At 41.7% G+C, this 27,922-nt stretch overlaps 1 protein-coding gene and 1 long non-coding RNA gene across 4 annotated transcripts in view; both read left to right on the top strand.

Annotated features, from left to right (window-relative positions):
• The window catches only part of LOC310884485, a 28,476-nt gene extending 27,109 nt beyond the window's left edge, over positions 1-1,367 (top strand). Inside the window, exon 8 of the long non-coding RNA XR_014574233.1 lies at positions 797-1,367. This is a non-coding gene — a long non-coding RNA (uncharacterized lncRNA). The remainder of the gene's footprint in view (positions 1-796) is intronic.
• A 2,000-nt stretch (positions 1,368-3,367) lies between these two features.
• MED13 (mediator complex subunit 13) overlaps positions 3,368-27,922 on the top strand; it is a 59,165-nt gene continuing 34,610 nt past the window's right edge. The window contains exons 1-3 of one of the 3 annotated variants that reach the window (XM_083806281.1): positions 3,368-5,467; positions 7,352-7,586; positions 17,064-17,232. In XM_083806281.1, the coding sequence (XP_083662407.1) occupies positions 5,402-5,467; positions 7,352-7,586; positions 17,064-17,232 (470 nt within the window). In that variant the 5' untranslated portion in view covers positions 3,368-5,401. Of the gene's footprint in view, positions 5,468-7,351; positions 7,587-17,063; positions 17,233-17,271; positions 25,390-27,922 lie in introns of those variants that run through there. The other 2 variants (XM_083806283.1, XM_083806282.1) reach the window with 2 other exon arrangements.

The following is a 27,922-nucleotide window of genomic DNA, read 5'->3' as shown; positions in this document are numbered from 1 at the left end:
AAGTTTAAGCATTCAGTCTGCACTTCATACCTCAGGTTGTTGGCAATATGTTCAGTCCTATAATCTCAATTTTCTTTGAACTAATTAAGTAGAAACTAAATACTGTGAAAAACTAGGAGAGAGTCTGAATGGAAATCAGAGGCTAAATAATGTCATTGTTTTTCGTGTTGCTATCATCCTTAAGCTGCATTTCTTTCTTTTTAGTCTTTACTTCTAAAAGGTAGCATTTTCTTTTTAAGTTTGTCCACAGAGAGATGCACTAGGAGATGCTGTAGACCATTGACTTTTCATATTCAACAGGGGAGTCTCTTTCAGTGTGAATGAAAAAGCAATACAAACAAGAAGAGATTAGAAATGCAAACTGTATATAAAATCCTGCTTTTTGTTTTGGTGTTTTTCAAAATAGCATTCTTGTCAAAATAAATACGTATGACTAAAGGGAAAAACTATCCATCCCTTGCTACTTTGGGATATATATTTCAGTGTGACTGTATGAGAGTGTAAGGATTTAATACCAGGTTGAGTGACTACAGTGTTAACTGCCCAGTTCCCAACAATTCCATTGGTTTAAATCTGATGCAATGCTGATCATCTCACCCCCGCCCCCACTATCATTCTTTCCAAAACACTAGTTAATTTTTAAATTGGAACAGTAGCTTTTTTTTTAATGGCAAAGTTTATATTACAGAAAGATTAACCTAAGAATGAGCACAAACTCGCTTGACTGTATCATTCGTAATATGAATGCACCACACAATATATATACTAAAATTTATATTAAATTTTCTTCATGCAGTTCGCCTCTAGGGAGAAGAAGAGGGAAGGAAAAAGCTACATGTGACAGATGCTAATTATGCAGCTTAATGCACTTCTGGAAGTTGCAGAGATGAGAACTATGTAAGAACCTATCTGAAAAATAGAAAGCATATTTTTAATAACATGTTTTCCTTTTTTTTTTTTAAATTTGCCTCCTCCCTCTTTTTTTAAGGAGGCTTTATTTCTCAAATAGCATGTACTGTAGGCAAAGGGCAAGCTATGTCTCAAGTCCAAAATTTTCCATAAATGCATATGACTGTTATCTGGTGTGTCTTAATGTTATTTAGTGCCGTGTGTGTAATTAGGAAAGCTGGTGACTTGAAGGTTCTGTAACTCAGATGTGACACAGGAAGGGAATGACTCTTAAAACAAATCTCTAGTTGATTTGTTAGTTTTGTTTCCTCTTTCATCAGTGTTTTCCTCATTCATCATCCTGTATTTATGTTTACTGGAGAAATTATGTTCTGTGCTTGACTGTGCTGGGGTCCTCCATAGGTATTTATTGTGATTAATATGTAAGTACTAATGAACCAGATCTCAAAATGCGCTTTACGAATAGGTAAACTGAGACCTAGAAGCTGGGTTCCTCAAAACTGTGAAGTGAATCGGTGCCAAAACGTGCGTTACACACTAGATTAATCTTCTCCTCCAGCCACTGAAGTGTACTGTTTCAGGCAAAAGAAGTGGATTCTCAGCTAATGAAAATTTGGTGTCATCCTGAAATCAAGGGGAAGATGCAAGAGTACATTTGTTATGCATCTAGCCCACAGTGTCATTTGACTGGATTTCCGTTCCCTCTGCCAAACCCCAGTTTTACCAAAAGATGCCTTTTCCTCTTAGAGAGAAAACCATACTGGTTCTTGTGTACTAATGCCGACTGTTGCTTTCTTTTATTTTCTTCAAAGTGTTGGATTTCTCCTTAGGGAGGTGTGACTTAACATTGCCAGCAACTCTCTCTGCACAGTGAGATAATCGCTCTAATGACCAAAGCGTCACACCGAAACTTCAGAGGGCCTTCGTGTGCCTCTCGGTGCCCACGGTGGTGCAGAGGAGTGGGTTCTGAGCGCCACCGCAGAGCAAATCCCTCTCACGCCGTGGTCCTCACCACAGAGAAAACCATCTGTTCCACTTGGAAAGGGGCTTGGTTCCACTCGCCCTCCCCCCGCATCCCAGCTCTGGCCCCAGCTGCTGTGGTTCGATGAGCAGTGAGGGAATGAATCTCCTGCGTTAAAAATACTCTGGTTCTATTTAGATAAAAAGAAGAATCTTGCTTGCCTACACTGACATACAAAAATAGTCTTAGTGTGAGTAAATCTTCAAAGTTTTTCTCTGTGAAAATATCTAGTCTCACTTTTTTTTTTTAAACTTACCATACAAATTTATTTATAGAGTGCCCTTCTTTCCTCCCACTCTATCAAGGCAGAAGGTTGCCACTCATCTTGTTCATGAGTCCTGAAATAATTTGCAGGGCCTTTGAAACATCATCTTGTTGCATAGTTGTGATGCAATGTGCTGCTGTTGCAGGAACATATCATATTTTAATGTGAATGTCATATTAGCTTAGACATTTAAGTCTTTACTTTAAGCACTTTGCACTGGTTTGTATTTTCACTCTAAGTTTGCAGTCAAAAAAATCTGCATGTAGTAACTTAAAATTTTACATTCTACATGCAAACCGTTGCATGAAAAATTAATATGTAATACGAGAGGATTAGCAAGTGCAATATACTTTCCAAGCGTTTCTTAAAAATAGCTTTCACTGACACTGTACCATCTCAATTCTGAATAATCTCAAATCTGTGCATATAGTAACAGAGGAACCACCTACTTTGTCCTCATAAACTGCATAAAGTGTAGCTGCGTGAAAAACCTGACTTCTGGAGTACAGTTCTGCTCCAGAAGGTATGATGTCTGGGGGGTTATTGAAAGCATTAATGCTTACACGAAACATTACTGCAAGCTTTCTAAATTCTTTCCTGTGTTTTAGAATGGCTCTAAGATCCTTAATACGGAATTTATTTTGCAGCGCAAAGAGGAAGGATAGTATTAAGCACAGACTTAAGGAAAACTCTGCCAAGGGGTAGAAATTTGTGGCAGAGGAGCCAAGACGAGGTTTTCTGGGAGGTGAGAGCCCATGTCCATGCCCGGCCTTTGGCTCAGGCTGCCCAGACGCGATGGGTGCCAGCACAACTCCCCCTGTAGGACCCCGGGGGTGCGGAGCGGGGACACCGGGCGCCCCCTCAGCTCTGGGCCGGGCCTCGGGCCCAGCCACCTCAGGCCTGGCTGAGGGGAGGAGGAGGGACTCGAACCCTCGACCCGCTCTGCCGCCTCTGCGCCCAAGCGCGCGGCCCAGCCCGCCGCGCCACGGCCGCTAGATGGCGGCCTCCCAGCGGGGAAGGCGCCGGGCCCCGCAGCGCCGAGGAGGCGCCTGGCGGCCGCGCCGCACCACTGCCCCCTCCCTTCCCCCGGCAGCGACGGCGGCCATGGCCGGCCGGGCCCACGTGACGGCGCGGCGGCCAATGAGAGCGCGGCGGCGGGGGGGGGGCGCCGACTCTCGTCCCCGCGGCCGCCATTAAAGCGAAAGGGGCTCGGAATTAACCGGCAGGAGCAGCGCCGCGCCGCGCCCCCCGCCCCGCCCCGCCGCGACATGGGGGAGACGCGCTGAGGGGGGGAGCTGGCCCAGCACCATGCCGCGGCCGGGCAGCCGCCGACAGAGGCACCGCTGAGGGGGAAGCGAGGAGGAGGAGGAGGAGGACGAGAGCAGCCGGCGGGGGCTTCGCGGCACCGACTCTGCCAGCAGCAGCCGCGGCGGGGCCGGGCTTTGTGGGGCTGCCCCCCCCTTCCCCCGCCGCCCTTCCGCCTGACGAGACCCCGGGGCCCGGCCGCTGCCTCCCCCCCCCCCCCCCGCCCTGCCGAGCGAGGAGGGGGCCCGCCGTCCACCGCACCCCCCACCCGGCGCCTGAGGAGAGCGGGGGGCCCGGCCCGGCCCTGCCCTGCCCCGCCGGGGGCCCTCGGTGCTCGCTCCCGCCCCCCCCCGCAGAAGACACCGCTCCGTTTGAAGACTATCGTTTTTATATTTTTCCTCTTTCTTTCTTTTTTTTTTTCGCCTTTATTATTATTATTTTTTTAAGGGGGCAGCCCCTTTTTAAGGCGTCCCTCCCCGCCGAGCACACCCCCCCCCCTTCCTCTTCCCTCAGCCCGAGGGGGGGGGTCTTGAGGGGCTTCGGCGGTAGCTTGGCGGGGGCCGGGCCCCCCTGAAGAGACCCGCCCGGCCCCGTGGACTTTGTGGGGCTCCCCCCGGCCCCGGAGGACAGCTGGGGGGGCGCAGCCTCCCCGAAGACACCCCGCGATCTGCCCCTGCCTCCTCCCCCGAGCAGCCTGGGGATCGGCCTCCGGGAGCCTCCTCCAGCCGTCCCCGAAGAGACTCCGAGGGGCGCCCACAATTTCCTCCTTCCAGCCCTCGCCCCCCCCCGTCCCTCCTTTCCCCACGGAAGGATTTTTACCCACCGGAGGATATTTTGGTTTTACCCTCTCGACGAAGAGTCTTTTCTTTTCGGGGAGGGGGGTGTTTCCACGGGGGAATTTAATCCCCCCGCTGGGCTGCTGAGGAGACTTTTGCGGCCTTTTTCTCTCAAGGAATACCTTCCCTCCCCTGCCCCCGCAGATGGTTTTTGGGGTACACCCCAGGCATTTTTTACTTGTCCAGCCTTTACGAATTCTTCAGACTTGCCTTGCTTCAGGCCCCCGAAGTTTGTTTTTATGATTTAAAATTTTAATTTATTGGAATATTTTTTTGGAGCGGGGGAGAAGAATCCGATCCCCCCCACCCTGTTGCCCTCGGACTCCGAAGAGACGAGCCTGGATTTTTCTCTCTCCCACTACCAACCCTTCCCAGTCATTCCGCTGTTTGCCCCTTTCTCATCTGATCACTAAAGAAACGGGAGGAAGAGGAGGGAGGTTTCTGGATTAATTGCCCCCATCGGATTATTTATTTTCCTACTTCTCTTGCTCGGCATCTGAGATAAGAGGAAGGAGGGATGTCAACTGATTTTTACCCCTAGCCCCCTGGATTCATTACCCCGTTTTTATTCTCCTGTTGGATCAATTACCCCTTCACCTTACCTCCTCTCCCTCCCCTCCTTATGCGAATGAGAAGACAAGAGGAACAGGGAGGATTTTGATCTTAATCTCCTGTCGTTGGATTACTTACCACCTCCCTCTTTCTGGTCTCCCCTTCCGTGGTGGCTTTGCCCCCCCCACATTTGATATCCAGAAGAAGAGAAAACGTTCCGAGTTTCTCTCGCTCTCTCTTTTTAAAAATCGTTATTTTTTTTTTTTTAAAAACACCTCTCTCTTACACCGCTTTCCTCCCGGGCTATTTACCCAGCCCCTATTTCGTGTGTGTGTGTGTACGTATGTAAATCCCTTATTTAATTGCATTATTATTTGTGCGTGTGCCTCGCCCCCCTCCCCCCGTTCCCTCGCAGTGTCTGTCTCTCTCTCTCTCTCTCTCTCTCTCTCTGTCTGTCTCTTTCTTTCTTGTCGGAGGCTGTGGGATAATGGCGTGTGGGTTGTGGCTGTGAGGATGAGTTCCTGCTTCGTGCCGAACGGGGCCAGCCTGGAGGATTGCCATTCCAACCTCTTCTGCCTGGTGAGTGCCCGCCGCCGCGCCACGGCCGCGAGTGGGAGCGGGAGGCGGCCGGGGGGGGGAAGGGGGGGGGGGCAGGGGCAGCGCAAAGCCAAGCAGCCATTTTTAGCAGAGCTTCTGCTGGATGAGTCCTCGGAGTAGGCCCTGCCTGGAAGCAGCCAACTCTCCCATGCCCCTCCGGTCCCCCCCGCCGCCGCTGTCTGTCTCCCGTCGCCCCTCCCTCCTCTTTCTTCCTGCCTCGGCGCTCCCCGCCGCTCGCCTTCGCCTTCCCCGTCCTCGCCCGCAACTTTTTTTTTTTTTCTTTCTGCTTTCTCTTTAACGTTCCCGGCCCCGCCGCCCAGCTGGGGCAGGAGATCTCGCCGCTCCTTCTCGCTTTCTCGGCCAACTTTCCCCCCGCTCCCCCCCCCCCCGCCTCCGAGGGCCCCCTCGTTCGCTGCCTGCTTCCAGCCCGGAGCTCTGCTGGCGGTGGTACGCTCCGGGAGGCACTGGTGGCTTGGGTTTTGTTGTGCACCATTTTGTAGCCTTAACTCAAGTGCGAAAGCCTTCGGATGGATGATTTTTAAAGATTTATTATTATTTTTTTTTTGGTAGCTCCCAAACTAAATTCGGTTTAACCGCACCGCGATGCAATTTCTGGTGGCCGTGCTTCACCGGTGTTTTTTTTTTTTTTCCCTCAATGCAAATGAACTAATATTAGGTGACTGCCTGGTATTTGTTATTCTCGTCATAAGTAAAAAGCTGTGCCAAGCTGTTGTACTGGTATTTTTGGAGGGAGGGGAATCTGGACAGCCTGAACATGTCTGCAGACTGCATCAGGCCTGCAGCTCCATGTTACTGGTGCGTTTTTAAACCTTCAAGTCTTTCTAGAGTATCAACTGTTGCAGGCTCCCTGCCTTTCCTCTACATTTCTCCTGAAGGTAGGAAGGCTGCCATGTTAGGTTTAAATGTTGCAGTAATCTTAGGTGTGCTTGTTAGGAGGAAAAAATCGGTGACTTCTTAGCAAATGCCAGCGGGGCTCGGTCTCCCTTCTCAGACAGACCCAAGGGACAATGCCTCCCCAAAGCACCTTAAGGTGCCTGCGCTCAAGTGGAAAAAACTTCGTATTAAAACTCAGTGCAGTATTGGCTTGTAGATAATCCAGGAATTGTCTCTTTCCCACTGGGTACGGTGGTAGCTCTTTCACTTTATAAAGTCAAATGAATCTTTGCCCAGAAGGGGATTTAGTGGATCATAACCAATGATGTGTAATTTAATGAGAGAAACAGGATTTAAATTCTTAAAATGTGGTGTGAGAAATGAAAAGCGTGGTAGCTCAGAGTAAAATAAGTGCACTTGAGAAGCTTCCTGCGCAGAATAGAGCGTTTTACAATGGAGAAACTTGTGAAATTTTCTGAAGTTGTAGGCGACTGGAAAGATGTATGCCTGAGTTAGATTTGCTGTATTCCCTATATATTCTTACATATCTTGGGTTGTAAAAAGCTGTGTATGGATAAGTAAGCATGGAATGAGAAGCTATTTGCTAAGGCAAGTGCTTAAAAGATTGGGCAGTTGTAGTCTGCAAATAATTACATTGTCACTCATTTTTCACTTTTGTTTTAAATCAAATCTGACTTTTCTCTCTGTAATATTAAAGATGAAGTGAAAATGAACAGCTCTTGCTTTACTGCAGTTATTAAAAGAGATTTTAAAACAAGGTGCCCAATTATTTCCAGTTTATCTTCTAAGGTACAGAAAACTTACAAGTATGATTACTGTTAAGTTTTGTTGGACTAATCCTTTCTTCCTTCCTTCCATTTGCCTTCTCCCGTGCCACCTTCTAGTTATAGCTGTGTATTTCTGTTGGGAATGTAACCCAGGGTCTGACAGTTGTTCTCTTCTTTCCCGCAGGCTGATCTAACTGGGATTAAATGGAAGCGATACGTATGGCAGGGTCCAACGTCTGCCCCAATTCTCTTCCCGGTCACGGAAGAGGACCCTATTTTGAGCAGCTTCAGTCGCTGTCTGAAGGCGGATGTACTCAGCGTTTGGCGTCGAGACCAGAGACCTGGACGCAGGGAGCTATGGATATTTTGGTGGGGTGATGACCCCAACTTTGCTGACCTAATTCATCATGATCTCTCAGGTAGGAAGAAATTAATAACTTCTTTTAGTCGGTGAAAGGATGCAGTTACTCCGGACGTTCTCCTGCCAGCCGTTACAAAAATCTGTACAAGATAAACTGTTGTCTAGAGATAAGATAAATGTATTCCTACAATCTACAACTTTGATTTTTTATGGTGATAGTGGGAAGAACTCTCAGAAGAGCCGAATTATTACAGCAGTACACTGATCAAACAACTGCTGTCTGTGCTTAGGTGGTCTTGGACTGCTAGATAATCAAGAAACAAGTTTTTGCCCTCTGCTTTTTTTCTTTTGGGAATAAATAAATAAATAAACACAACCAAGCAAGTAAGCCTTTGAATTTGGGCAGCACCTTCTTTGGGCTTCTTGCGCCCAAAGCTGTGCCTGTGATTCAAAAATGACACCTTAGATGTATTTTGATCAGAGCTCCTTTGTTGGGCAATTGGAACTTTCAAATACTAAACCCCCTTTTACTGTGTAATAAAAAATGTAGAGAACTGGGCAACTCCTGAACCATGTGGAGTTGTTTAGATTGGAAGTCAAGTTGTTGCTGAGAAGTCCTCAAAAGGAGGCATCCGAAACTAGCTTCTTGGTTTTCGTACTTTTATGATTTCTCTCTCCCTTTTCCAGCGCTGTGAACCTGTCCTTGCTTTCAAACTTAGACTTGCCACTTTTGAAAGACTGACAGTATTTGTATTTCTCAATATCGTTGTGTTTTAAACTTGGCACTTTATTTTGAAAATGTTTAGTTGCAATGTTATGAAATTAAGCTTTCAAACGATCTGTGTGAGTCTGTTGGTGAGGCTACACTGATTCTAGGAAAAAAAAAAGTCACATTACTCTAATTTCCTTTCAAATAATGTACAGTATTCAGGTTACTGAAGTGTAAAATGAGACCCAGGTTTGGTGACCTGGTAACCAGAAATTGTTAACGCTGTCTGTGTTTGTGGATAAGCTGAAGAACAAATACAAATTTGAAGTGCCACTGAGGAAGCTGACTTGAAACAGTTTAATAGTGTGTGGGATTTTTGTATAAAATAGGATGATCTGGAAAAGAATTGACGTAGTAAAATAATGTTTATTTTGTTTGAATAGTTGACTTCAAAACTGGGATGCTTCTGGTATTCCTGTCTGTCCTGGAAATAAAACTTTGCATCTTAAATGTTACTTACATTGTAGGTTGCTTGATATTCTATTGCATTTATGGTTTCCTTATTTTTGCCCTATGAATAACCTCAGTCTTGACCTGCAGGGAACATCCTTTATACAGCTGAGATGTGACTTAGGGCAGGCCCAGGCCCAAAATAGCACTTAGCCTAAGCAAAGACCAACGCTTGTGTGAAGGCATCTGTGTAAATTTTGTGTGCTGTTGGCTGGTGGGATTAAAATGAGACGAGTACATTACATATTTATGTGTGTGTGTTTAAGATCAAATACAAGTTAAGCCATTTGGAGACTGCCTTTCTGCTCTAGCTGGCCATCAAAGTCTTGTTTGAACAACTTTCCTTGCGTTCTTTCTCAAATCTATCTAGTAGTGACTTAGGACGAAGGTGCCTCTTGAGGATAGCGGTGTTTTGTAGCTGAACTTTCAGATCAGTGTGTATTTGTATTTTAGAGGTTTACACTTTCGCACAGGTAGCTAAACACACATCATCCTAGGCGCGTGTCAACTCTTAACCTCTCCTCGTGTATAAGGGAGAGCTAGTAGAGGATTAGAGTCTCCCAAGCATGTCTTTGCAATTGTTTGGGGTATTTTCTTTGTTAGGTCACCTGTGGATGTCTGCACTTCCAGAGAGAGGCTGCTCTACGTGTCTTGCTATTAAGTATTTTTCCACAGAAACGCTTACTGCTCATGAGATTGTTACCTGCCTCTGTGTGTAGACGTACCTGACGTCATGGTTTTAGCAGGCAGGTTTTTTCTCCCCTTAATTAAAAGGGGACGTTATAATTTCTTAGAGCGTGTTAGTCTGCTTGGTTCTTATATGGCCAGAATTTGATAAAGATATTAATCGGCTGCGTTGTGGAGGAGATGGCTGAGGAGTGCCTGCACCTGCATTTTCTCTCTTCCCTGTTACACAAAATCTTAATGTGAACCTCATATAAGAAAGAATTATGGCTGAACCCAAACAATGTTATCTGACCTTTGTCATAGACCTAATGGATTTTTTTCATTGGTGGACAATTTCTGCTAGTAATTCACGTTGCCCTGTTCTCCCTGTGATTGCTTGTTTCATTTTCAACGGGAAAGATAAATTACTTCCTGGCAGAGGCTTGTTACTTGCAAAATTGATTGGAAATTGTTTGCTGCTGATGGTTGAGGTGCTGCCTCATTTAGAACTTTCCTGCTCAGTAGGTGAGGAATTGCCCTGAAGACCTGAGGGAGGGAGGCACAGAGGGGTAAGAGCAGCCTGCTGCTGGCATGGCCTTCGTGTCCCCTGGCATGCTTCTTGTAGGGAAGTGGGGCTTGGAAGAGCTGTAGTTAGAAATCTGCCGGGGTTAACAACTTTGATTCTGGCTTCGTTTGGCGTGAAACTGTTCCTGGTAGGGAGAGGTCAGTATTTGGACAGTTTTTGTTAATTTTTTTTTGTGATTTGTAGTTTCAATGAATAATGGATGTTCAGTGTCTGGAACGCATCCCAGTCATCAATCCTCAGAGATCTGAAATAAGGCACCCTTCAAGAATCTCTTTATCAAGTGCAGAAGTGCCTTCCCAAAATCATTTTAAAAGGGAAAACGTAGGGTTTTGCGGGTGTACATCTATGCATAGCAGATGCGAAAAAAACCTCTCTCTCTCTCGTCAGCCTGTGCATTCTAGAAGTTCTGTCTTTGCCCCAGAGATGTGTTTGAATGAGTGCTAGTGGCTATATCTGAATTCTCGTATCCAGCCTTGGATAACAGTCTTGTTGATGGTCAGGGATTGTTGTTGCCTGGGGGCATGTCAAAAGGAGACTTGTTCAGAGATGGTAATTGATCAGTAATATTGACTTCACTCAATCATTTTTTCTTTTCCTTCCCTAGGAAGAGACTTTTACTGTATGTAACTCCAAAGAAAAGCATAAGTCTATTTTTCCCTCAACATAGCTAGAGGCAGGCAGAAGTTAGTGAAATGTTATTTTATCCTCCAACAATCTCAAAGGTTATGTTTTTGTTGTGACAGTGAGGCTTGATTATAGTAATTTCTGCAGCTCAGACCTTAAAGTAGGACATCTCATCAAATTTCACAAGGCAATGGTCTCCCACTGGTCTGGTCAACAGTTATTTTATTAGATGGGTTCTCTTTTTTTTTGTTTTGTTTTAACTACCTATACATTTTTAAATTGATAGTAGATAGTTTCAAATTTGAGAGCAGTTGGGTATGAATTATGTACAAGACAGTCCCAAGGAAATGGTTACGTTTTGATTAATGCCTGGATAGGGGAATGCTTCAGTGTGCCTTTGACCTTCAAGTTGCATCTCTTAAATGGTGGGCTATAAGGTGCCTTTTTCCTTCTGGTGTCTATTAAATCTTGCTAACTTACTTTAAAGAGTTTTCTTTGTATCTGTCATACATCAAGGTAACCAGATTTTTGTTTGCTGAATGGTTTTCCTCACGCTTCCGTGAGGGATAAATGTATAAACATAATTTTGCGGCTGGCCTCGCTCAGTACAGGGAGCTTGGCTTGCCTGTGGTGGATGCCAGTGCTCCTGCACGTGTAATAAGAAAGCATTAAGGGTGTTCCTTGCTGTGTGGGGCACTGGTGCTTTGGCATTCTCCTGTCCTCCATGTCGGAGATAGATGTGTCCTCTTCAGCAAAACTGCAGATGAGCATTATGCAGAAATTACTGACTCGGACTCTGTAAGACTTCCGTGACTCGGTATGAGGACCAGCTTGAAGGTGGTGGTGAACTTTTTTCCCTTTTTTTTTTTTCCCCATTTCTACTGCCAAACATGCATGTGAAATATACGTGGAGTAAGATGAAAAATACTTTGTCATAGGAATGGATTTCATGTCATACGCTGGTGTGAGGTACGGTGTCACATGCGTAACGTACCTGCTCATTATGAGCCATGAGCCCATGATTGCCGAGGATAAGCTGGAACAACGTATCTGCTTATGGTATTACTCAAAGGCAGCGTGGAGGAGGCTATTAGAGAAACACGCAGTGAAAAAGTTGTTCAGCTTTTCTTTCCTTGTGGCCAAGTAAAAGAGCTCCACACCAGTGAAACTTAGAGCTTGCAAGTACTGAAGGAAACTTGCTACCTTGTTATCCCCATAAGGCAGCACAGTTACATACTTATAAAATGTAACTTGTAGGTTTTTAGTACATGGAAAAAAAATCTGCTAGGTAGAGAAAGCGTAAAGACGTGGCATGCAATGCTGGTAAAGGGCTGGCACTGCAAAATCTAACTTACAGTGGTGCGGAATATTTTGAGGATGGTGTTCTGGACAGTAGCTGCTGTTTTGGATTGTCTGTCAGTTGATGAAATTTTGCGACTAGTTGAGGTAGCTAGAGTCTCTTCAGTGGATGTGGACGAGATACAGCCCTGCACTGTAAGTTGTCTGTCTTGGGTTCTGAAGTTGGTATTTTGGAATTATAGTCAGCGCTTTCTAAACACAGAATGTTGCTTCTCACTTTTGTAAGGGACGTGAGCCCTTAAAACTATAAAACAGTCTTTCATTAGGTTAACTGAATAATTCTTAGTTCGAGCAACTTTGTTTAATCTAAAGTATCTGGAGTTAAAAATCTTTTTTTCCTTCCTTTAAAGGAGACCTTTATTTGCTATTTTACTATTGTATTATTACAGTGTTGTATACAGCAACAATTTCACACTACTTTGCTTATTATACTTCCCTCGTAATCTGACGCTTCCATAGGAAGTGTGATTTGATTGTATAAATCAGTTTTGCATCAATCTATTTCTATAACTGGCTTGCTGTCAAGTGATGACAGAAAGAAAGCCCATGAAAGTAAGTAACACTTCTTAAAGCTGCTTCTAAGTCATAATACAAGGAATGGATTTTTCCTCTGTGTAATTGAAGTAATGGGGGGGGGGGAGTAGTCCAAAGTGCTGGCTTGACTGTGACTTGTGTCTTTGCGTAGGTTATTTTTAGAGGTTTGTTGTGCATTAGGAAGACATTTTTAATGGCATGGAAAACATATTCAGCCTTTTCAACAGGTGATGCTTACTGATGTTTTGCTGGTATGGGCAGCTAGATGTTAAAAGGAAGGAGGAGGAAAATAGACATTCTTTAAAAGCGTTCTTAAAAATGTAATTTTTACTGGTGTATATTTCTCCATTGAGAAATACGTCAAAAAAAATTAAAAATTGCTATTCTAACAAAACAACAACAACATATTAAGCAACGTTCTGCTTCTTAGTAATCCTTGGTTCTTCAATTTGACTAAAGGTCTGTAGGTAGCAAATACCCTTCAGAATAACCTGCCTTGAATAGAACAGGGAGGTATGGAGAGGCTGCTTCTCCGGAGTTCCCTAAAAACGGCAGGGCCTTTGTGTCCTGAGCGTGCTTCCAAACTCCTGCCTCCCAGCGTGCTTGTCCAAGAGCACCGGAGGGACAGGAGGGCACGGTCAGTGACAGCGAGCTTTTTTTTACTGCTTCAGGTGGATGTGGGACGAATGTGAAGTAGAACACAAAGGTAACGAAAGCAAACGGCCTTCTGAAACTGTTTCATTAATTTGGGATGGTGATGGTATCAGGGAGGCGTTTACTGAGGAAAGTTTGCTGTTTGCATGTGTTACGAAAATTTCCTTTTCCTGACCATTGTTTCCATTAGTTTTTCTCCTAATTTTGTAGGTTCTTGTAAGGAAAATTCCACTTCATGTGTGGTGTAAAGAGGGAGGGAGGAAAATTCCTTATAGGAGGATAATATATGTATATATTTGTTTAATGCGTTGACATAAATTTCTGCCACAGAGCAGTTGGCCAGTTTGGACAGCTAAGAAGGCTAATCAAAAATAAAAAGTTTGTAATCAAAATTAAAATATTTGTAACTTCCAGGTTACCAAAGCACTTTTGTGGATATCACTTGTCTGAAGTGAAATCGTGGCTTAACACCTTCTTAAAATGAATCAGCAACTCGTTTTGGTTTATTACGACTATCAGGTTGAACATTTACCGTTATTCTGTTTAAAAAAGATTAGAAGACAAAAGTGTCTGTTCCTCTCCCTTCCATAAAAGGATTTTTAATGGTTTACTTTGCACAATTTCTATTAAGTAGGAGGATTTTTTCAGTTGTTGGGAAACAATAATTTAAATGAAGAAGACAAATATTTGGGAGGTCTGAGCTGATGATGTATTTCTCCCCTTCCATCCCTACCAAAAAGGGGGTTGGGCTGGGGCTGATGACTAAACAGACTTCAAAAAGACGCAGAACACTTACTGTTATTTTTCTGCATGAATTTGAATAATGTTCTGAAATGAGGGTATCTTTTAACTGCCATCCTATTTAACCTTGCCTTTCTTTGGCAAGATGCACTTCAGCTTGATATTTTGGACCCCAGATGCTCTTTCCGATCAGCAGGCGTGTTTGTAGCATGCTGTCTTTTTAAATTCTAGAGTTTTAATTGTAATTTCCCTCTAATGCCTTACACTTACCCCACATAACATGCTCATCTTTTGCAATTCCTAAGGGCTCTCCTAGCTTAGTTTACTGCTGAAACAATGTAGTGGCAAGTTCTTGCACGTAAACTTTTGTTAGTAACTTGGTTGTCAGCACAACTATTAATGTTAAATGCAATGCTTAGTGCTTTGTAGTACCCTCTGAAAATTGAAACTTCTCGTTTGTGTCCACTGTATGACCATCAAAATGCAAGCTGTGAGTTACGCTTCGGTGTACGTGCGACTTCAGCAGCTTTCCTCTCATTGATATACTAATATGTCAAAACAAAATTAGGCAGAAAGTCTGCAAATAGCTCTTTGTTTCCTCCCATTATAGGCGATTGATGCAGGGGATGTTCTTGAAATCATTTTTTAAATTACAAAAGCCATACAGAAACCAACTATTTAACCTTTGAAATGGTGTGGAGTTTATTGTGCAGTTAAAGTCCAATATCATTAAGCTTTGTAGTTAATGTTTGCTCTATTGAGCTGCTTGTTTGCCACCAGTTGAGCAGTATGCGCTGAGCAGCAAAGCTGCCTGTAGGATAGGGTTGCTCATTTGTGTGTGTCTACAAATCTCCGGGCCGGGGAAAAGGTGTCCTCTTGGCACCAGGGTTTTATACCCTTTGACTTTGGACCTTTGTTGCTTTTTGTTGCAAGCTTCTTCTCTGATGTTTCTTTAGTGAGTTACTGTCTTATAGTGTAGCTTTGCAATCAGAAAAACAAGCTTTCACTGAAGTTCCACAGTGGAGTTAGGGGAAATTCATGGTGAGGTCTCTTAGGAAATGCAGTTCCTTGCTTTTCCGTGTCTTCACCGGAATTATTTAATGTAATGATTCATCTGTAGTGATGTGCACCTCTTCATTTATAAATTATGGGGCAGGTCTGTTTATGCTTCTATCCCTCAGAGAAGGATTCTGGGACAATGAGTAATTTTCTATAACTCCCAATACAGATCTGGTGTGGAAATGCACATTTATTTGTCTGGAATCTAGCAATACGCAGGTACGGTCCCCATGTTCTAGTTGCAGTAGCATCCTGAAATTTCTTCCTCTGTCATCCTTGTCCTAAACACTGTTTATTGTAATGATCTGTAGAGTTTCTTCCTAAATAAAACTCTTAGGTGTTTGGTTTTCTCCATGCTCTCTAATTTAAGGGTATTGAGACTTTACTTAATACTATTGCAACCTTTTAAGCTTCTAAGTGGCTTCCAGATAAAGGTGAAGGGGCTTATTTCAAAGGGGGATTTAAAATGCAAGGACTTGGCTGCATTACTGGGGTTTTCTGACCATGAAGCAAACCAGTGGAAAGCTGTTAGAACCAAAATCCTCTCTGAGGGAGAGGTGAACAGGCAGGTTGCCGTTGTAAGACCTCGTATGTGGAACTAAATCTGAACCCAAGCCTCACGCCTTGGAGGTGTGCAGAGAAGGCTCAAGGGGCAGTAAATATGGAATATTTTATATATTGTGTGTGTGTGTGTGTATATATATATATATGTATATATATATATATATACACACACACACGTGGGATATGGGCAACCTGTTCTAACTTTGAACTCTGAGGGTGGGAGCAAGTGACCTCCACAGGTCTCTTTCAGCCTAAATTATTCTGTGGCTACCCAGAGACTGAAGTAAAAATACGTCTCCTTATCTATGTCAGGCAGTCTGGTAGTCTCTGCAGTTACTCGGAGCATAATAGCGATGGCGGTGTAAGAATAACTGTGCTAGGTTAGTCCAAGGTGACCAGTAGCAGATCCTTAGGGATATGTGTCAAACGTGATGCACAAGCAATCGTAGGCATAAAGGTAAGGCCGGATTGTCTGTAATTTAAGGACAAGATCTTGAGTTTCCTTATGTTATCTTCCAAATTAGCACGTTGATGGGAATGAATGACACCAGGTATGCATTGAGAGAGGTTACAGGATCCTTGAAGCGTCCCTCACTTTACTCACGTAATGTGGCTGCCTTTGTAATTATTTGGACCGGTGCGTGGACTTCTAGGGCCTGCAGACTGTGTGTTCGAACTCTGATTACAAGCCAGAGTGGTTAAAGAGATTACAGCATCTTGTAATGAATCTCGCTTTCCGATGTGGCAAATCAACTTGGCTTGCGTAAGTTGGATTCCAGGCCTGTGTTGGATTTGTGGGGCATGTAAGATCTCAGTGTTTCACTTCAGAATTGTACCAGTATGAACTGGGCCTTGTCTTTCTGCTTGCTGTTCTATTTACATGCAGAAGTGTCTTATTTTGTTTGTTCTGGGTCTTAAAAAAAATATAGTAAATACAGTTGTGCATATCTTCTGGGGAAAAGGTTTAGGTTGTTCCTACCAGCGTTGTCTGAAGCTGGGTGGTGTTCCCTCCCTGCTGCTCCCCCCCCCTCCATTAGCGAATGGATGACCATTAAGGGTCAGTTAATCATTGATCTATGTGCCTGGCTCTTCAGTCAGTGGTAGCTAAAGACATAAGGATATATTAAAAATCTGGCTTTGGGCAAATTTTTTTTTTTTAAAGCATAACTATCCGCTAACTTTTCAGGATAAGTAGCTCAGACCACTCAAAACATGAGGCACCTTGCAAGCAGATCAGCATATACACTGTTTTCGCAGACTGCAACATGTAACTTACTGGTGCTAGTTTTTTTCCTTTTGTTTATCAGCAGCCTTGAATCTTTTTTTTTTTTTTTTACAGGGGGGTGGGGGTGGTGGAGATTTATAACATGAGTAGAATTATCTGAAAGTTACAGGCTTTTTGTTTTTGTGTTATGCTGTGAATATCTTAAGAGCTTGTGAGAGAGGAAAGAATTTTATGATATGTCTAGTACACGAAATAATAGGATGTAATTCAATATTAACTTATTTTTTTCTCCTTTGCCTTGTAGAAGAGGAAGATGGTGTTTGGGAGAATGGACTTTCTTATGAATGTCGCACTCTGCTTTTCAAAGCCGTTCACAACCTGTTGGAGAGGTGTTTAATGAATCGGAATTTTGTGCGCATTGGGAAATGGTTTGTGAAGCCCTATGAGAAAGATGAAAAACCTATAAACAAAAGGTAGGATGTTCTGTTTTGCTTTATTAAAGAAGCTGTAGGGTTTATTTAAGCTTCATGCTAGAAGAAATCTTTAATTAAGAGCACTCAGTTTATGGCTTGTTTGGGATCCTGGATCCCTGATCTTTCTTGTTTTACTGCCTTTTCGGAGTTCTTCAAAACTTCCTTATGACGAAGAGAAGTAATACTGCACTTAATAGTCCATCTCTCCTGTACTCATACTCTAACACAGACCATGGGTAAGAGAGATGTCGGAAAAGAAGCTAAAGTCTTCTAGAAAGGAGGAAAAGGGTAACTGTGAAGAGAGCCTTGCTCTGAAATTCCGAATATAGTGATGGGGACTAATTCTGATTGTAAATACTACTTATTCTTTGAGAAATTCCAGAGAGCTATTTGCAGGCTTCACGTGCAGTTTGGATAAATTGCATCGTACAGTAGTCTTTGAGAAGAGAGTTTGTCAGCTCCTGGTCAGAAAGCAGGTTGCATCTGGGAACACTGGTGCTAGAGGAATGCATATGGCTTCCACACTGAGGGGGAGGAGGGCGAGAAGCAAATTTCTGATCTAGATTGGAAGAACTTCTTCGCATGGTTCTAACGTGGTTTGACACGGTCTATGTTGCCTAGCAATAAATAATGAAATGAATAAAAACTAGGTTAGCTGGAACAAGTTTAATCTCTGTTCCCAAATCAGCTTTTAAAATCCAAAGTAATTTAAAGCTTAGAGAACGTGTTTTTTTGTGTGTGTCTGTGTGTGTGTGTTAAATCTTGCATGCAGGAAATTTTGAGATCAGTGGCTTTGCTTTTTGGGTGTGGAGTTGGCCTTTGTGGGCATCTTCTGTAATAAATTTAAACTTGAAAGAGAGCTAGAGCTGTTTTGGAGCAAAAGAAGCAGAAGCACATGTTTGTGTGTGTTTCTGTTAGTTGTGAACTGCTGCTTTTAATTTATACATAAACTTGTCCTTTAGTTCTAGGCATCTCTTTCTCCATCCTAGTCAGGGTAAATGTCTCCTCTCTGGGGTGTCCTTGCCCATCCATTTCTTCTGTCTGTTGGTGCTATAAATCAATAGTAAAGAGTTTACTTTTAACTATTTAGACTGATAGCATCTTGGCACGCTCTGGGCTTTCCTCATTTGAGGAACTGGTTTTCCAAATTGCCATTTGAAACCAGCATTAGTTATGTCATGGCATCTCTTACAGTAATTCTATAAAGCTCTCCGCAACAGCTGGAAAAGCTGATGAAACCTTTTAAAATAAAATAGCAGTGTTTGTTTAATTTGGAAACTCTATAATTTGTTCTTTTCTTTAAAAAAGAAGCTCAGAAGGTCAGTATGGTTGATGAGAATAACTGAAGGAATTGTGTGCTTACCTGCAACACAAGTTCATTGTAAGTAGTCCAGAACTAGTGGGGAAGTAGGTAGAAAGATAAAACAGATCTGTGTTAAACAATCTCCTTGTGGAGAAATCTGTTTCCTACCAGGTACTTCAATACCAGTTGGTATTTTGAGTACTGATTTGTATGAAATAAAGGGAGGGGAGTAGTTAACAGATGCGCATATTCCTGGCTTATTTTGCTCGCCTCTTATAGATATTCCTAGAAGTTTGATCTATACTCTGTAAATTTAGGCTGTTTGGAGGGATCCATTCAGGCCCCTGTTGCTCCCCGCGACTTTGTGCAGAGCGGAGCCCAAGGGAGTGAAACAGCTGCTTTGTGATACCGCCCCTGCAGTTGGGAAGCTTCTGGGGCTGAGGAAGAAGTGTCAGGTGGAATGATTTGAGTGGATTTTGGTCTCTTGCATAAATTCAGAAGTTCTTGTAGTCAAAAGGGACATTTCTCACTGAGCGTTAAGCATGACACTACAGCAGAGCACAAGGCACTAACTCAACATAAAGGGACTTGCAGCCAGCCAGGAAAATGCCCTTAATGTTGCACCTAGGGTGCTAATACGTTTTTTAGTAGACACCTGGTATTAAGGTTCTGTAGGAGTGTCAGAGCTGTTTAGTTTTTGTTAGTTTTAGACCAATTTTTGTGTTTTTTTTCCTCCCTTAGTATTGGTCTTGATGATGAATTGGATCTTAAGTCCATCTCTTCTGTAGGTCTGGTGATTTAATTAAAAAAAAAAAAAAAAACCAAACCACCGTCAACACCTCCCCAAAGCCATGCTTTTGTCCATGATTATGGATACGCTTATTTTAAAAATCAGAACACTTTTGAAGCTACCTTTTTGTCTTTTTTGGCACTTCTTCTATTCTTCTATCTTTCTAGTAATAAGAGTAGTGATTCATAATGCTGATTTCATAAGCATGTTGTACTTGCTTCTTGATGTGGGAAGAATAGTCTTTTTCAGAAGACTTTTATTTTTTCCTCTGTTATATATTTTTATATATATATATATATATATATATATATATATTTCCTCCCCAGGAAAGTAGTGCTTCTCCTGTGTGGAGGCAGCCCCAGATTAACGTGGCAGGTATTGCATCTGTCACGGGGAATGAAAGACTTCTGTTCAGAAAGGTTGTAATTACTTCCCTATATTGCCTGTGCAGATCAAATGTATATCATCCTTACGGAAAGAAAAAGGTAACGTGTGATGATGTTGGCGTATCTTTATTCCTTCTTTCCATCTTAGAAAATATTAAATAGCAGTGGAAGTATAGAAAGAAAGTGTCTATGCTCAAGAGCAGGAAGGATTTTCCCTGTAGTGGAAGGGAACGAATGCTGCCTTGCCTCCTTTCGGCCCTTGTTACAGTTATCGAGTGGCTGCTCAGCCCGTGGTTAGGGTTGCTTTGTTTTCTTTGGGCTGTTCTTTGCATTAACATTCAGAAACCCTGAGCGTAGAACTCACGTGCCTATGTAATTTCGAGATGCTCGTTATGCTGGGTATGAAATCTGCTACCAGTCTACTTCAGATCGTAGTTTATACTGCCCTGTACTTTGGGACTTGGCTAGTTACTCTGCAGATTGGCTTTCTGTCTGTTCTAACTACAGATTTAGATAAGGTTCGTTGTTCTTGTTGGCAATCTTAGGGTTCAAAGACTTGGATTAGAGACTCGATAGTCAGTGCTCTTGGCTACGAAGGTAACTCGTTCATGTGCTTTTTGGAGCTGTAGATGACTGCTGTGCAGAGCCTCAGTCCCACTTTTTCCCTTCCTTTCTCTCTGAAGGATGTGCGGATGGAGCTATTTCTTTCATTTGCAGTTGTTCCCATCTGAATTTTTCGGAGTTCGGTTTGAAAGGCCGTGGCTCCAGCCTGCGTGAGACTTCCTGGTGTCCCAGCTACAAAAGGCAGCGCTGGGTTTTTCTTGTGCGTGTGGTACTGTGGCAGGGAACTAAAGGGCTGTTTGTTGCGCTGAGCGGTGTGCTCACCTCACACGTGGGCCGGCGGAGCAGGAGGCCCGTGAGACATGAGGGTGTGATTTCTAATGGGTGTTTGGCTGGGATGACAGGTCCTCAGGCAGCCGTGGCTTCCTGTCTGTTGCTCTTGTTTTTCTCCCTGCGTAAGATTTTTTAAAAATAAAAACACACCACAACCTTCACTACTTCATTGTTCCATTGACTTTTTTTTTAATTTTTAAGAGGACAGTCCATAATGCTCATAAACTGATGCCACTGGGATATGTGAACAAATAACCAAAGAAGTAAGAATTAATTGGTTTTAGGTGGTCACTATTTAAAGATGTTTATGATGTGACTACTAAAACTTGTTAATCTAACTTTAACGTTAAAACCTGTTTAATCTTTTTTACTGAAGAGGCAAAAACCAAACCAAAACGCCACACCGAACCCCCTCGAATGTTTGCGTTCTGCAGTCACGTGCTGCATGTTGACAAGGCTGCAAGGTAATAACCATGACCTGCTCTTCCCTGCCTCCCTCTCACCCCCTACTTCCCCCCCCAATCTAAAACCAGCGTTGGGAAAAGTGAGCCAGACATGTATTTGGTGAAACTTGATCTGCTAGAACAAGTCACAGTTACCATGCCCGTCTGAGGAACCGTCTGAGGTTTTTGAGTACGCTAGTTCCACTTCTGGTTAGAGAGAGGGTAGGAATGGAGTCGGTAACTCCAAGAAGTGTGTGTGGTGATTTTTTTTGTGTGCACGCAGTGGTTTTTTTCTTTGTTGCTCTTAATTTTTAAGCAGGTGATTCCCAAAGTTTTCAGGATTGGGGGTCAGCTGGGATGACAGCGTAATAACAGACTGAAGAGAAGGTTTTGTTAATGGCCTTACTTATAGCCAAGCAGGGAAGAAATGATTGCCACAGTATTTGTCACATTTTTTTGCCACATTTTTTGTCAATCACTTAAAGTGGGGTGGATTACAGAAGCTCCATAATGTGGTTTAAATAACAACATATTAAGTTACGAAGTTTTCTTCCTTTCCAACCTATCGTGTTGTTATTGTAACATTCAGAAATAGTTGTGCGTTTTCTTCAAAACTCCACGCTTTGAATGTGAGAGGTGGAGATTGTGATCTGCTGCATCCAACTGTCTCCCTTCTCTGCTTAGACTGCTCAAAGGCGGCCTCTGGATGAAGCTTTGCCTCCCACCAGCTGGGTGATAAAATAGTTGTGTGTAACTAGTATAAATATGATTAGGAAACTCGTCAGTTTAAACACTATTTTAGATAAAGTTCCTTAATAAAGCTTAAACTTGATATTCCTAATGAAAATAAAAGTACTAAGTGCTTATGTGGAGCACATCTGCTGAAGTTTTTTAGGCAATAAGTACAACTTGCTAAATTTTAACACATTTGAAGTGCCGGTAAGCAAATAATTGAGCAATATTGATCTGGTGGGATGATCTGATCAAAGACTGGAAACCCAGTATGCTAAAAACTACTGCATTATTTGTACAGTTGCTTTTTTTTTTCTCCTCCTTTTAAGTAGGAAATAAGGAGTTGCTCTGGGTGGCTACATGTTTACTTAAAAAGAAAAAACCTGTTCACTTAAAAAAAAAAAAAAATAAAACACAACAAAAAACAACCCCTCCCCAATCCAAACAAACAAAAAAAAAACACCACTCGGAAAATCGTAAGTGATAAGCTTATCATAGCTTACAGAATAAAACTTGCTGCACAAGTTTCACAAGTAATGCAGTTTAACCTTAGCCTAGGTACGGCCTTATATAATGCAAGTACATGACTTCAAGGGAAATGACTGCTGGAAAACATTTTGTGGGTGTCTGTATATTTTATATATGTATAAATATTTTTTCTCTACCTTGTCTTACCAAGAGGAAGAGGTAAAACTATCCACAATGGATTCCTTTTGTGAGTGTGTTGGCAATTCTTCAGTATCAAATGGCCGTGACTTGGGCCAGGAGCGTGAGCAAATTTTTCTTGATAGGGACGTAGTAATTGCTGCCTACTGCAGAAATGTTTATGTTGATAGTGTAACAGCAGCTACCCTGAAAGATTGGCTATTGTCTGCTTGGTCTTCTCTGCCCTTAAGACAAAGTGAATATTATGTTTTGGGTCTTAAGCCCATGTTCCTGCCTCATCCTGCTGTTTGGCTACCTTTTTCCTATTTCCCAGGGGGCCTTCTTTTGATAGGAACGACACAGTTTTTCTTGCTTCCTCTAGAAGGATGCTCTGAGTTATTTATTATCCTTATTATCATTTTAAGGAACAGGAGGAGACTTCTGGACGCTGAAGCTCAAAACTTCGTGAATGAGACTTAACTGACCAAGTACATGTAATAATGGGCTTTGCCTTTATTTCTATATATTTAATTTGAAATCTTAATAGTTGAAATGAAGTGGTTCTTCCTTGATACTGTTGGGGTATTTTCTGTAATCTATTAAGTCTGCTCAACTGCTTTTGCTGTGTAAATTTCCTACCTACGTTAGTCTTTAAATCAAACAATGTCAACATTTTTTTTTTCTTTTACAACAGCTCTAATGAGGCTGTTCTGGCATCATGTACCGGCAGGAGAGCAGGTGATGTTTTTCCTTTTACTGTAGACAGCTGGAATTGAGAGCTGCTGTAAGTAGGACAGTGCAGGATAAACAGCAGGAGCTGAGAGCATTGATCACATGATTGTCTCTTTGGAATATTGGGTTGCTACAGAGACTACAAGCAGACAAATTTAGCACTTTACATCACAAAGCAGTTTTCTCTTATTTAGCTTAAGTTACAGTGGTAGTTGATTCGTCAGGAAAAACTGAAAGTGATATTTAGCTTGTAACAATGAATCTATACTGTTTGTTCACTGAGCAACAAGGTAGCACTAAAACCATACAGATAGGTCAAATTTTGTTAAATGAAAATTTTGTAACGCATTTCAATTTTCAGCTTTGAAAACATCTGGCTTACCAAGATGTTTATAAATGTTTCAGAATGGGGCAGAGCCATAGATCGAAAACTGTTGCTTTGAAATATATTAATGTCTAGCTATTATCTGTTTTCCAAATATATTCTGGATTCTTATTCTTTATAGCACATGTATATTTTCTTGTGAAAGCATAAGTTCAGATAACTGAGATTTGTATCCTGAATAATGAAAGGAAGCTAAAATACAAGATGACAGCTTTATTAGTCTCATACGAGTTCAGAAATACGGGAACACGAGCCAATTCTTTTTGTAATATTTCTTGTAATTGTTGTATCTGCAGAAATATGCACAATTTTGTGTGTTTGTAGAGGTATCTGAAGTTCTGGTTGCATTCTGAAAGAATCAGCTTTGCTTCTGTGGTTTTAATATGCAAAAATATATATTTTTGTTTCAACCTTGTTTTTATTGGAACTTTTTATTGAAACTAAGCTCAATAATGACAGCAATGACTAAATGTGGAAGCCTTTAAGGTGAATATGACATTCTGCAATACAGGTTACAACATTTGTATTTGTTTTAGTGCACACAACTTGGTTATGGAATAAACAAATATATGTATTTTTTAACTTGCAGTTCTAGCGAACATCAAAATATCCTTAGCTATGTGAAAAATATTTTGTAGAGCCTTTGACAGTAGTCATTAATGATGTGCTTTGAACTGGAAGTTTTTCTACTTTGCTATTAGCTATGTTTTTTGCTTTGTGTTATCATCAAAATCAGCTTTCTGCTATATTTACCTTCATGACCATAGGGAGTTACTCAGAGATGCTTAGAAAAATGTCTGCTGTTCCATCTCTTTGTCAGTAGTTAGAGAAGCATCTGTATTTGGAGATACTATTACTGCATGTTAAGATAGGGTATGCAACTTGCTAGAAAAATGTAGATGTGCATTTGGTTACATCTCTTTGAGATTTCCCATTAAGGATGTTAATGCCATTGTGTCTGCTTGAAGTGCAGACCCTGTGGTAGGGGCTGACACAGACCCTGATGTTATGGGGAAACTTGTAGCCAACGGCAAGAAAGGCATGTTTGTGAATTGATTAATGATGATTCAAACTCTTAGCATAGAAAGTAGTGCAGCAAAATAATGAGTATGTGTGTTAGCATGTTCCTCCTATTCTCTGTTTCCCTCATGCCCTAGCACTTGAAAGAACAAACAAAAACCAGAACACACACCCCAAAATAAAACAAACAAAAAAACAAAGCTCCTGAACTATTTCAGAATTTGTGTACCTGCCTTATGCTTTTTTCTTTTGTTTCTTATAAACAAACAAAATGAAACAAGGGAAAAATCCCACAACCACCATGAGTTTTTCCGGCAACATTGTTTTTAAGCTGCATTAATATAATTATCTGACTTTAGCATTTTCCTTATTTTCGTATTTTGCTTATTACTACAAATGCATATTTAAATTCCAGTTCTTTTCTAGTCTGAACGAAGATTGTGGAGTCTCCTCATTGAGGATTATGGCACGGTGAGCAGAGATTGAAGACTCCATGTTTAAAATCGCTGTTGAAGCGGTGCAGGTGTGAAGGTGGTTGCATAGAAAGCTGCTCTTCATTAGCGCACTGCAGTGTTCTGGCTATTCCTGGAAGATGTATGTAGTCACAAAGAACTATTCTGAACAAGCACTTACAAAGAAAAGGTGGTAGATGGGTTGTCTTGAGGGAGTTGCTTCTGCTTTTCTTCCGTTAGCTCAGAAAGCCTCAAGTGGCTTGGCAGCTTCCCTCTTTCTTCTCCATGATGAAAAGCCTCGAGGGTTGCCTGACAGAGAACAAAGCGTAGAGTAGAACAGAGGATGATGGCAGCGCGTGTTGAGCATGTGGTCAGGTATGGAATTCCTCTAGACTTATTCCTTGGCAGTTGTTTTATTTTCTATTCTCTGCTCATTGCTATAGTGTTATTTTTCAAACAGGCTGGGAGGGGGAGTACAGGTGAATAACTGAATACGAAGGGATTTTCTTTCCCAAAGAACCTATTTAAATGTAAGACTGTTTTCCAGCCCAATAATTTACTAGAGAAGGCAACTGTCATCTTTTTAAAAAGAAACTTATTTGATAATATACTGCCTGTAATAGGCTATAGCGAAGAATAACTATTTGGAGATGCTTTTATTTGGGCAGTTGTGATGCATCAGTTGGGAGCTGTCAGGTCAATGGATGATGATGATGACTGTTGTCAGCCAGTCATGATATATATTGATTCTTGGTCAAAATGCCCCAAAGGATTCAGGGTGTTGGCCAATGTATTCCAGCTTTTAACAAACACTTTATAACAATCAGAAATAGTGAACAGTATTAATAAGACTTAAAACTGTATCTCTGTGTTTGTGCTCCTAAATGAAGTGTTCTGCCTGATTGAAAGGGAAATGGTAGAAAAGTAATTATGCAAGTCATTAGTTCTGGGAGAATAATTTAGCTTTGCCACGTCCTTTTTCCTCTTCGAGGAAATGGGAATAGAAAAATACACAGTGAGAATATGGTAAATATTTTGTTACGATTGCTGGTGCTCTGACTTGGTTAGCCACTCGGATCAACTTGGAAATAATTTACAGACAATCTAGGAAAAAAATGCGATAGCTATAAAAACAAAGAAACATTCTCCTTTCAGTTGAGACATCTGAATGCTTTTTTGACTTTGCTATCAAACGTGGTATAGGGTTTCTTTAATTGCAGACTCCTTTGTTGCTTCTGATGTTGCTGCAGTCTCCTTGCCTTTCAGCCATAGTGCGGTGCTGACTTGAAGTGTGTAATCTAGTGAAGTGTGGATTAGTGAGGTTCTAATGCAGCTAATGTTTGTGAAGCACTTCGAAGACACAAAGCTCTACAGAAGTACTAATGTGGAGGAGAAAAAAAAACAACAGACCTAATTATCTTTTTATCAAGGAGGCATTTTCAGATTTGCTAATGGAGATGCAGAAACCTCATGTATATGTAAATTTCAGTGTGCTTTCCCCTCTTTTACTTCAGTTTCTCTTAGGAAGGTAGAAAAAGAAATTTATTGAAATTGTCCACAGTGGTTGCCATTTCTTTTCACATAGAATTGTAATCTTTCATCTCTGAAGGATTTTTTTTTCTTTTCAGTGTTGAAACTCCCTCAGTTCTGGTGTGTTCAGATCAAAATTCATACAGAATGTTCAATGTGATATCACTCCATAACATTTGTATCCAGAGATGGGTTACCAGTGTTGGACACTAGATTATTAATAGTTAAGGCCTATAGTTAGGCCTTTAATGAAATTAACTTATATTCAGAGTTGAGCAAGAAAATGAGATTTTTGAGAATTAGGGTTTCGTTTTCAGAATTTTCTGTTTAAAATTTTGTCCTCTGCTCTTCTGTGTGCACATGTGACAATACTTGATTGTACTGTAGAACTAAAAAAAAATATAAAAAAACAAATGGAGAATCAATAGTAGCTTTAAGACAAGCTTTTCTGGGGGGGCATCTGTTGGCACCTCTATGCATGTACAACAAAAGTTCTGAGCATTGTGGTATAGGTTGGTATAGGTTTTCTTTATACTGCAGTCATGAGATGCTCTGCACAAATTATCTAGTGATCTTCCGAGGTACTTAAAAAAAAAAAAGTCCACAAATAAAAGCATAGGACGAACTCTGTATTAGTCGGCAGGAAATCACCAATTTTCTGGTTTTGTGTACTTGACTAAATTGTAAAAGCAATTTGCCTATTTACCCTGAAGTGAAATGCTTTTTGACCAACTAAGTGGACTTGCTAAATTCTGAAGGGGCTCCTGTCATTTTTACTTAATTAGGATTTTTGTCTGCAGTGTGAGCCATTGAGAATAGGAGAGGAAGTTAGACAAGTGGTGGAATTTAATAGCTTTTGGAAAGGTTTGAGAAAATTTCTCCTGAGCTGAGTTTGAGGTGGCATTGTGTGCTACCAATGAATCTCTGGAAACTTACAGAACTGGGGAATGTGCAAATGTATCCATAAAAGTAAATATAAACATAATAAAAAAATACATGTTTATGGGTTTCTTGCTTAGTCCATAAAATAGTGTATGTAGGGGCAGCCAGTAACTTAGAGCTCTGCTTCTACCTTTCCTACCACATTTCCTCCACTCTTTTGCAAAAAGCTTTGGTATGTTTCTGCTTTTTTTTAAAAATTATTATAAATCTTCATTGTATTTTTGACTTTTTTTCATAAGCACTGATTTTGTAACACAGAACTGATGGTGTTAAATGGTAAGAAACAGTTCCTGAGCGTGACTAGTTAGAAGAAATTTAATGCTGTGTCTGAATTCATAAAATATGAGTTTTGTCTTTGCTAACCTTTAGTTAAGACGACGCATGTTTTCAGGAGGTACCACATGGAAATTTTTCCCTTCAGTTGAATTTAAGGACA

Source organism: Anser anser (genome assembly GCF_964211835.1).
Source record: "Anser anser genome assembly, chromosome: 20".
Lineage (NCBI taxonomy): Eukaryota > Metazoa > Chordata > Aves > Anseriformes > Anatidae > Anser > Anser anser.
The sequence above is the reverse complement of the archived record's forward strand: the minus strand, read 5'-3'. Positions and strand labels throughout refer to the sequence as shown.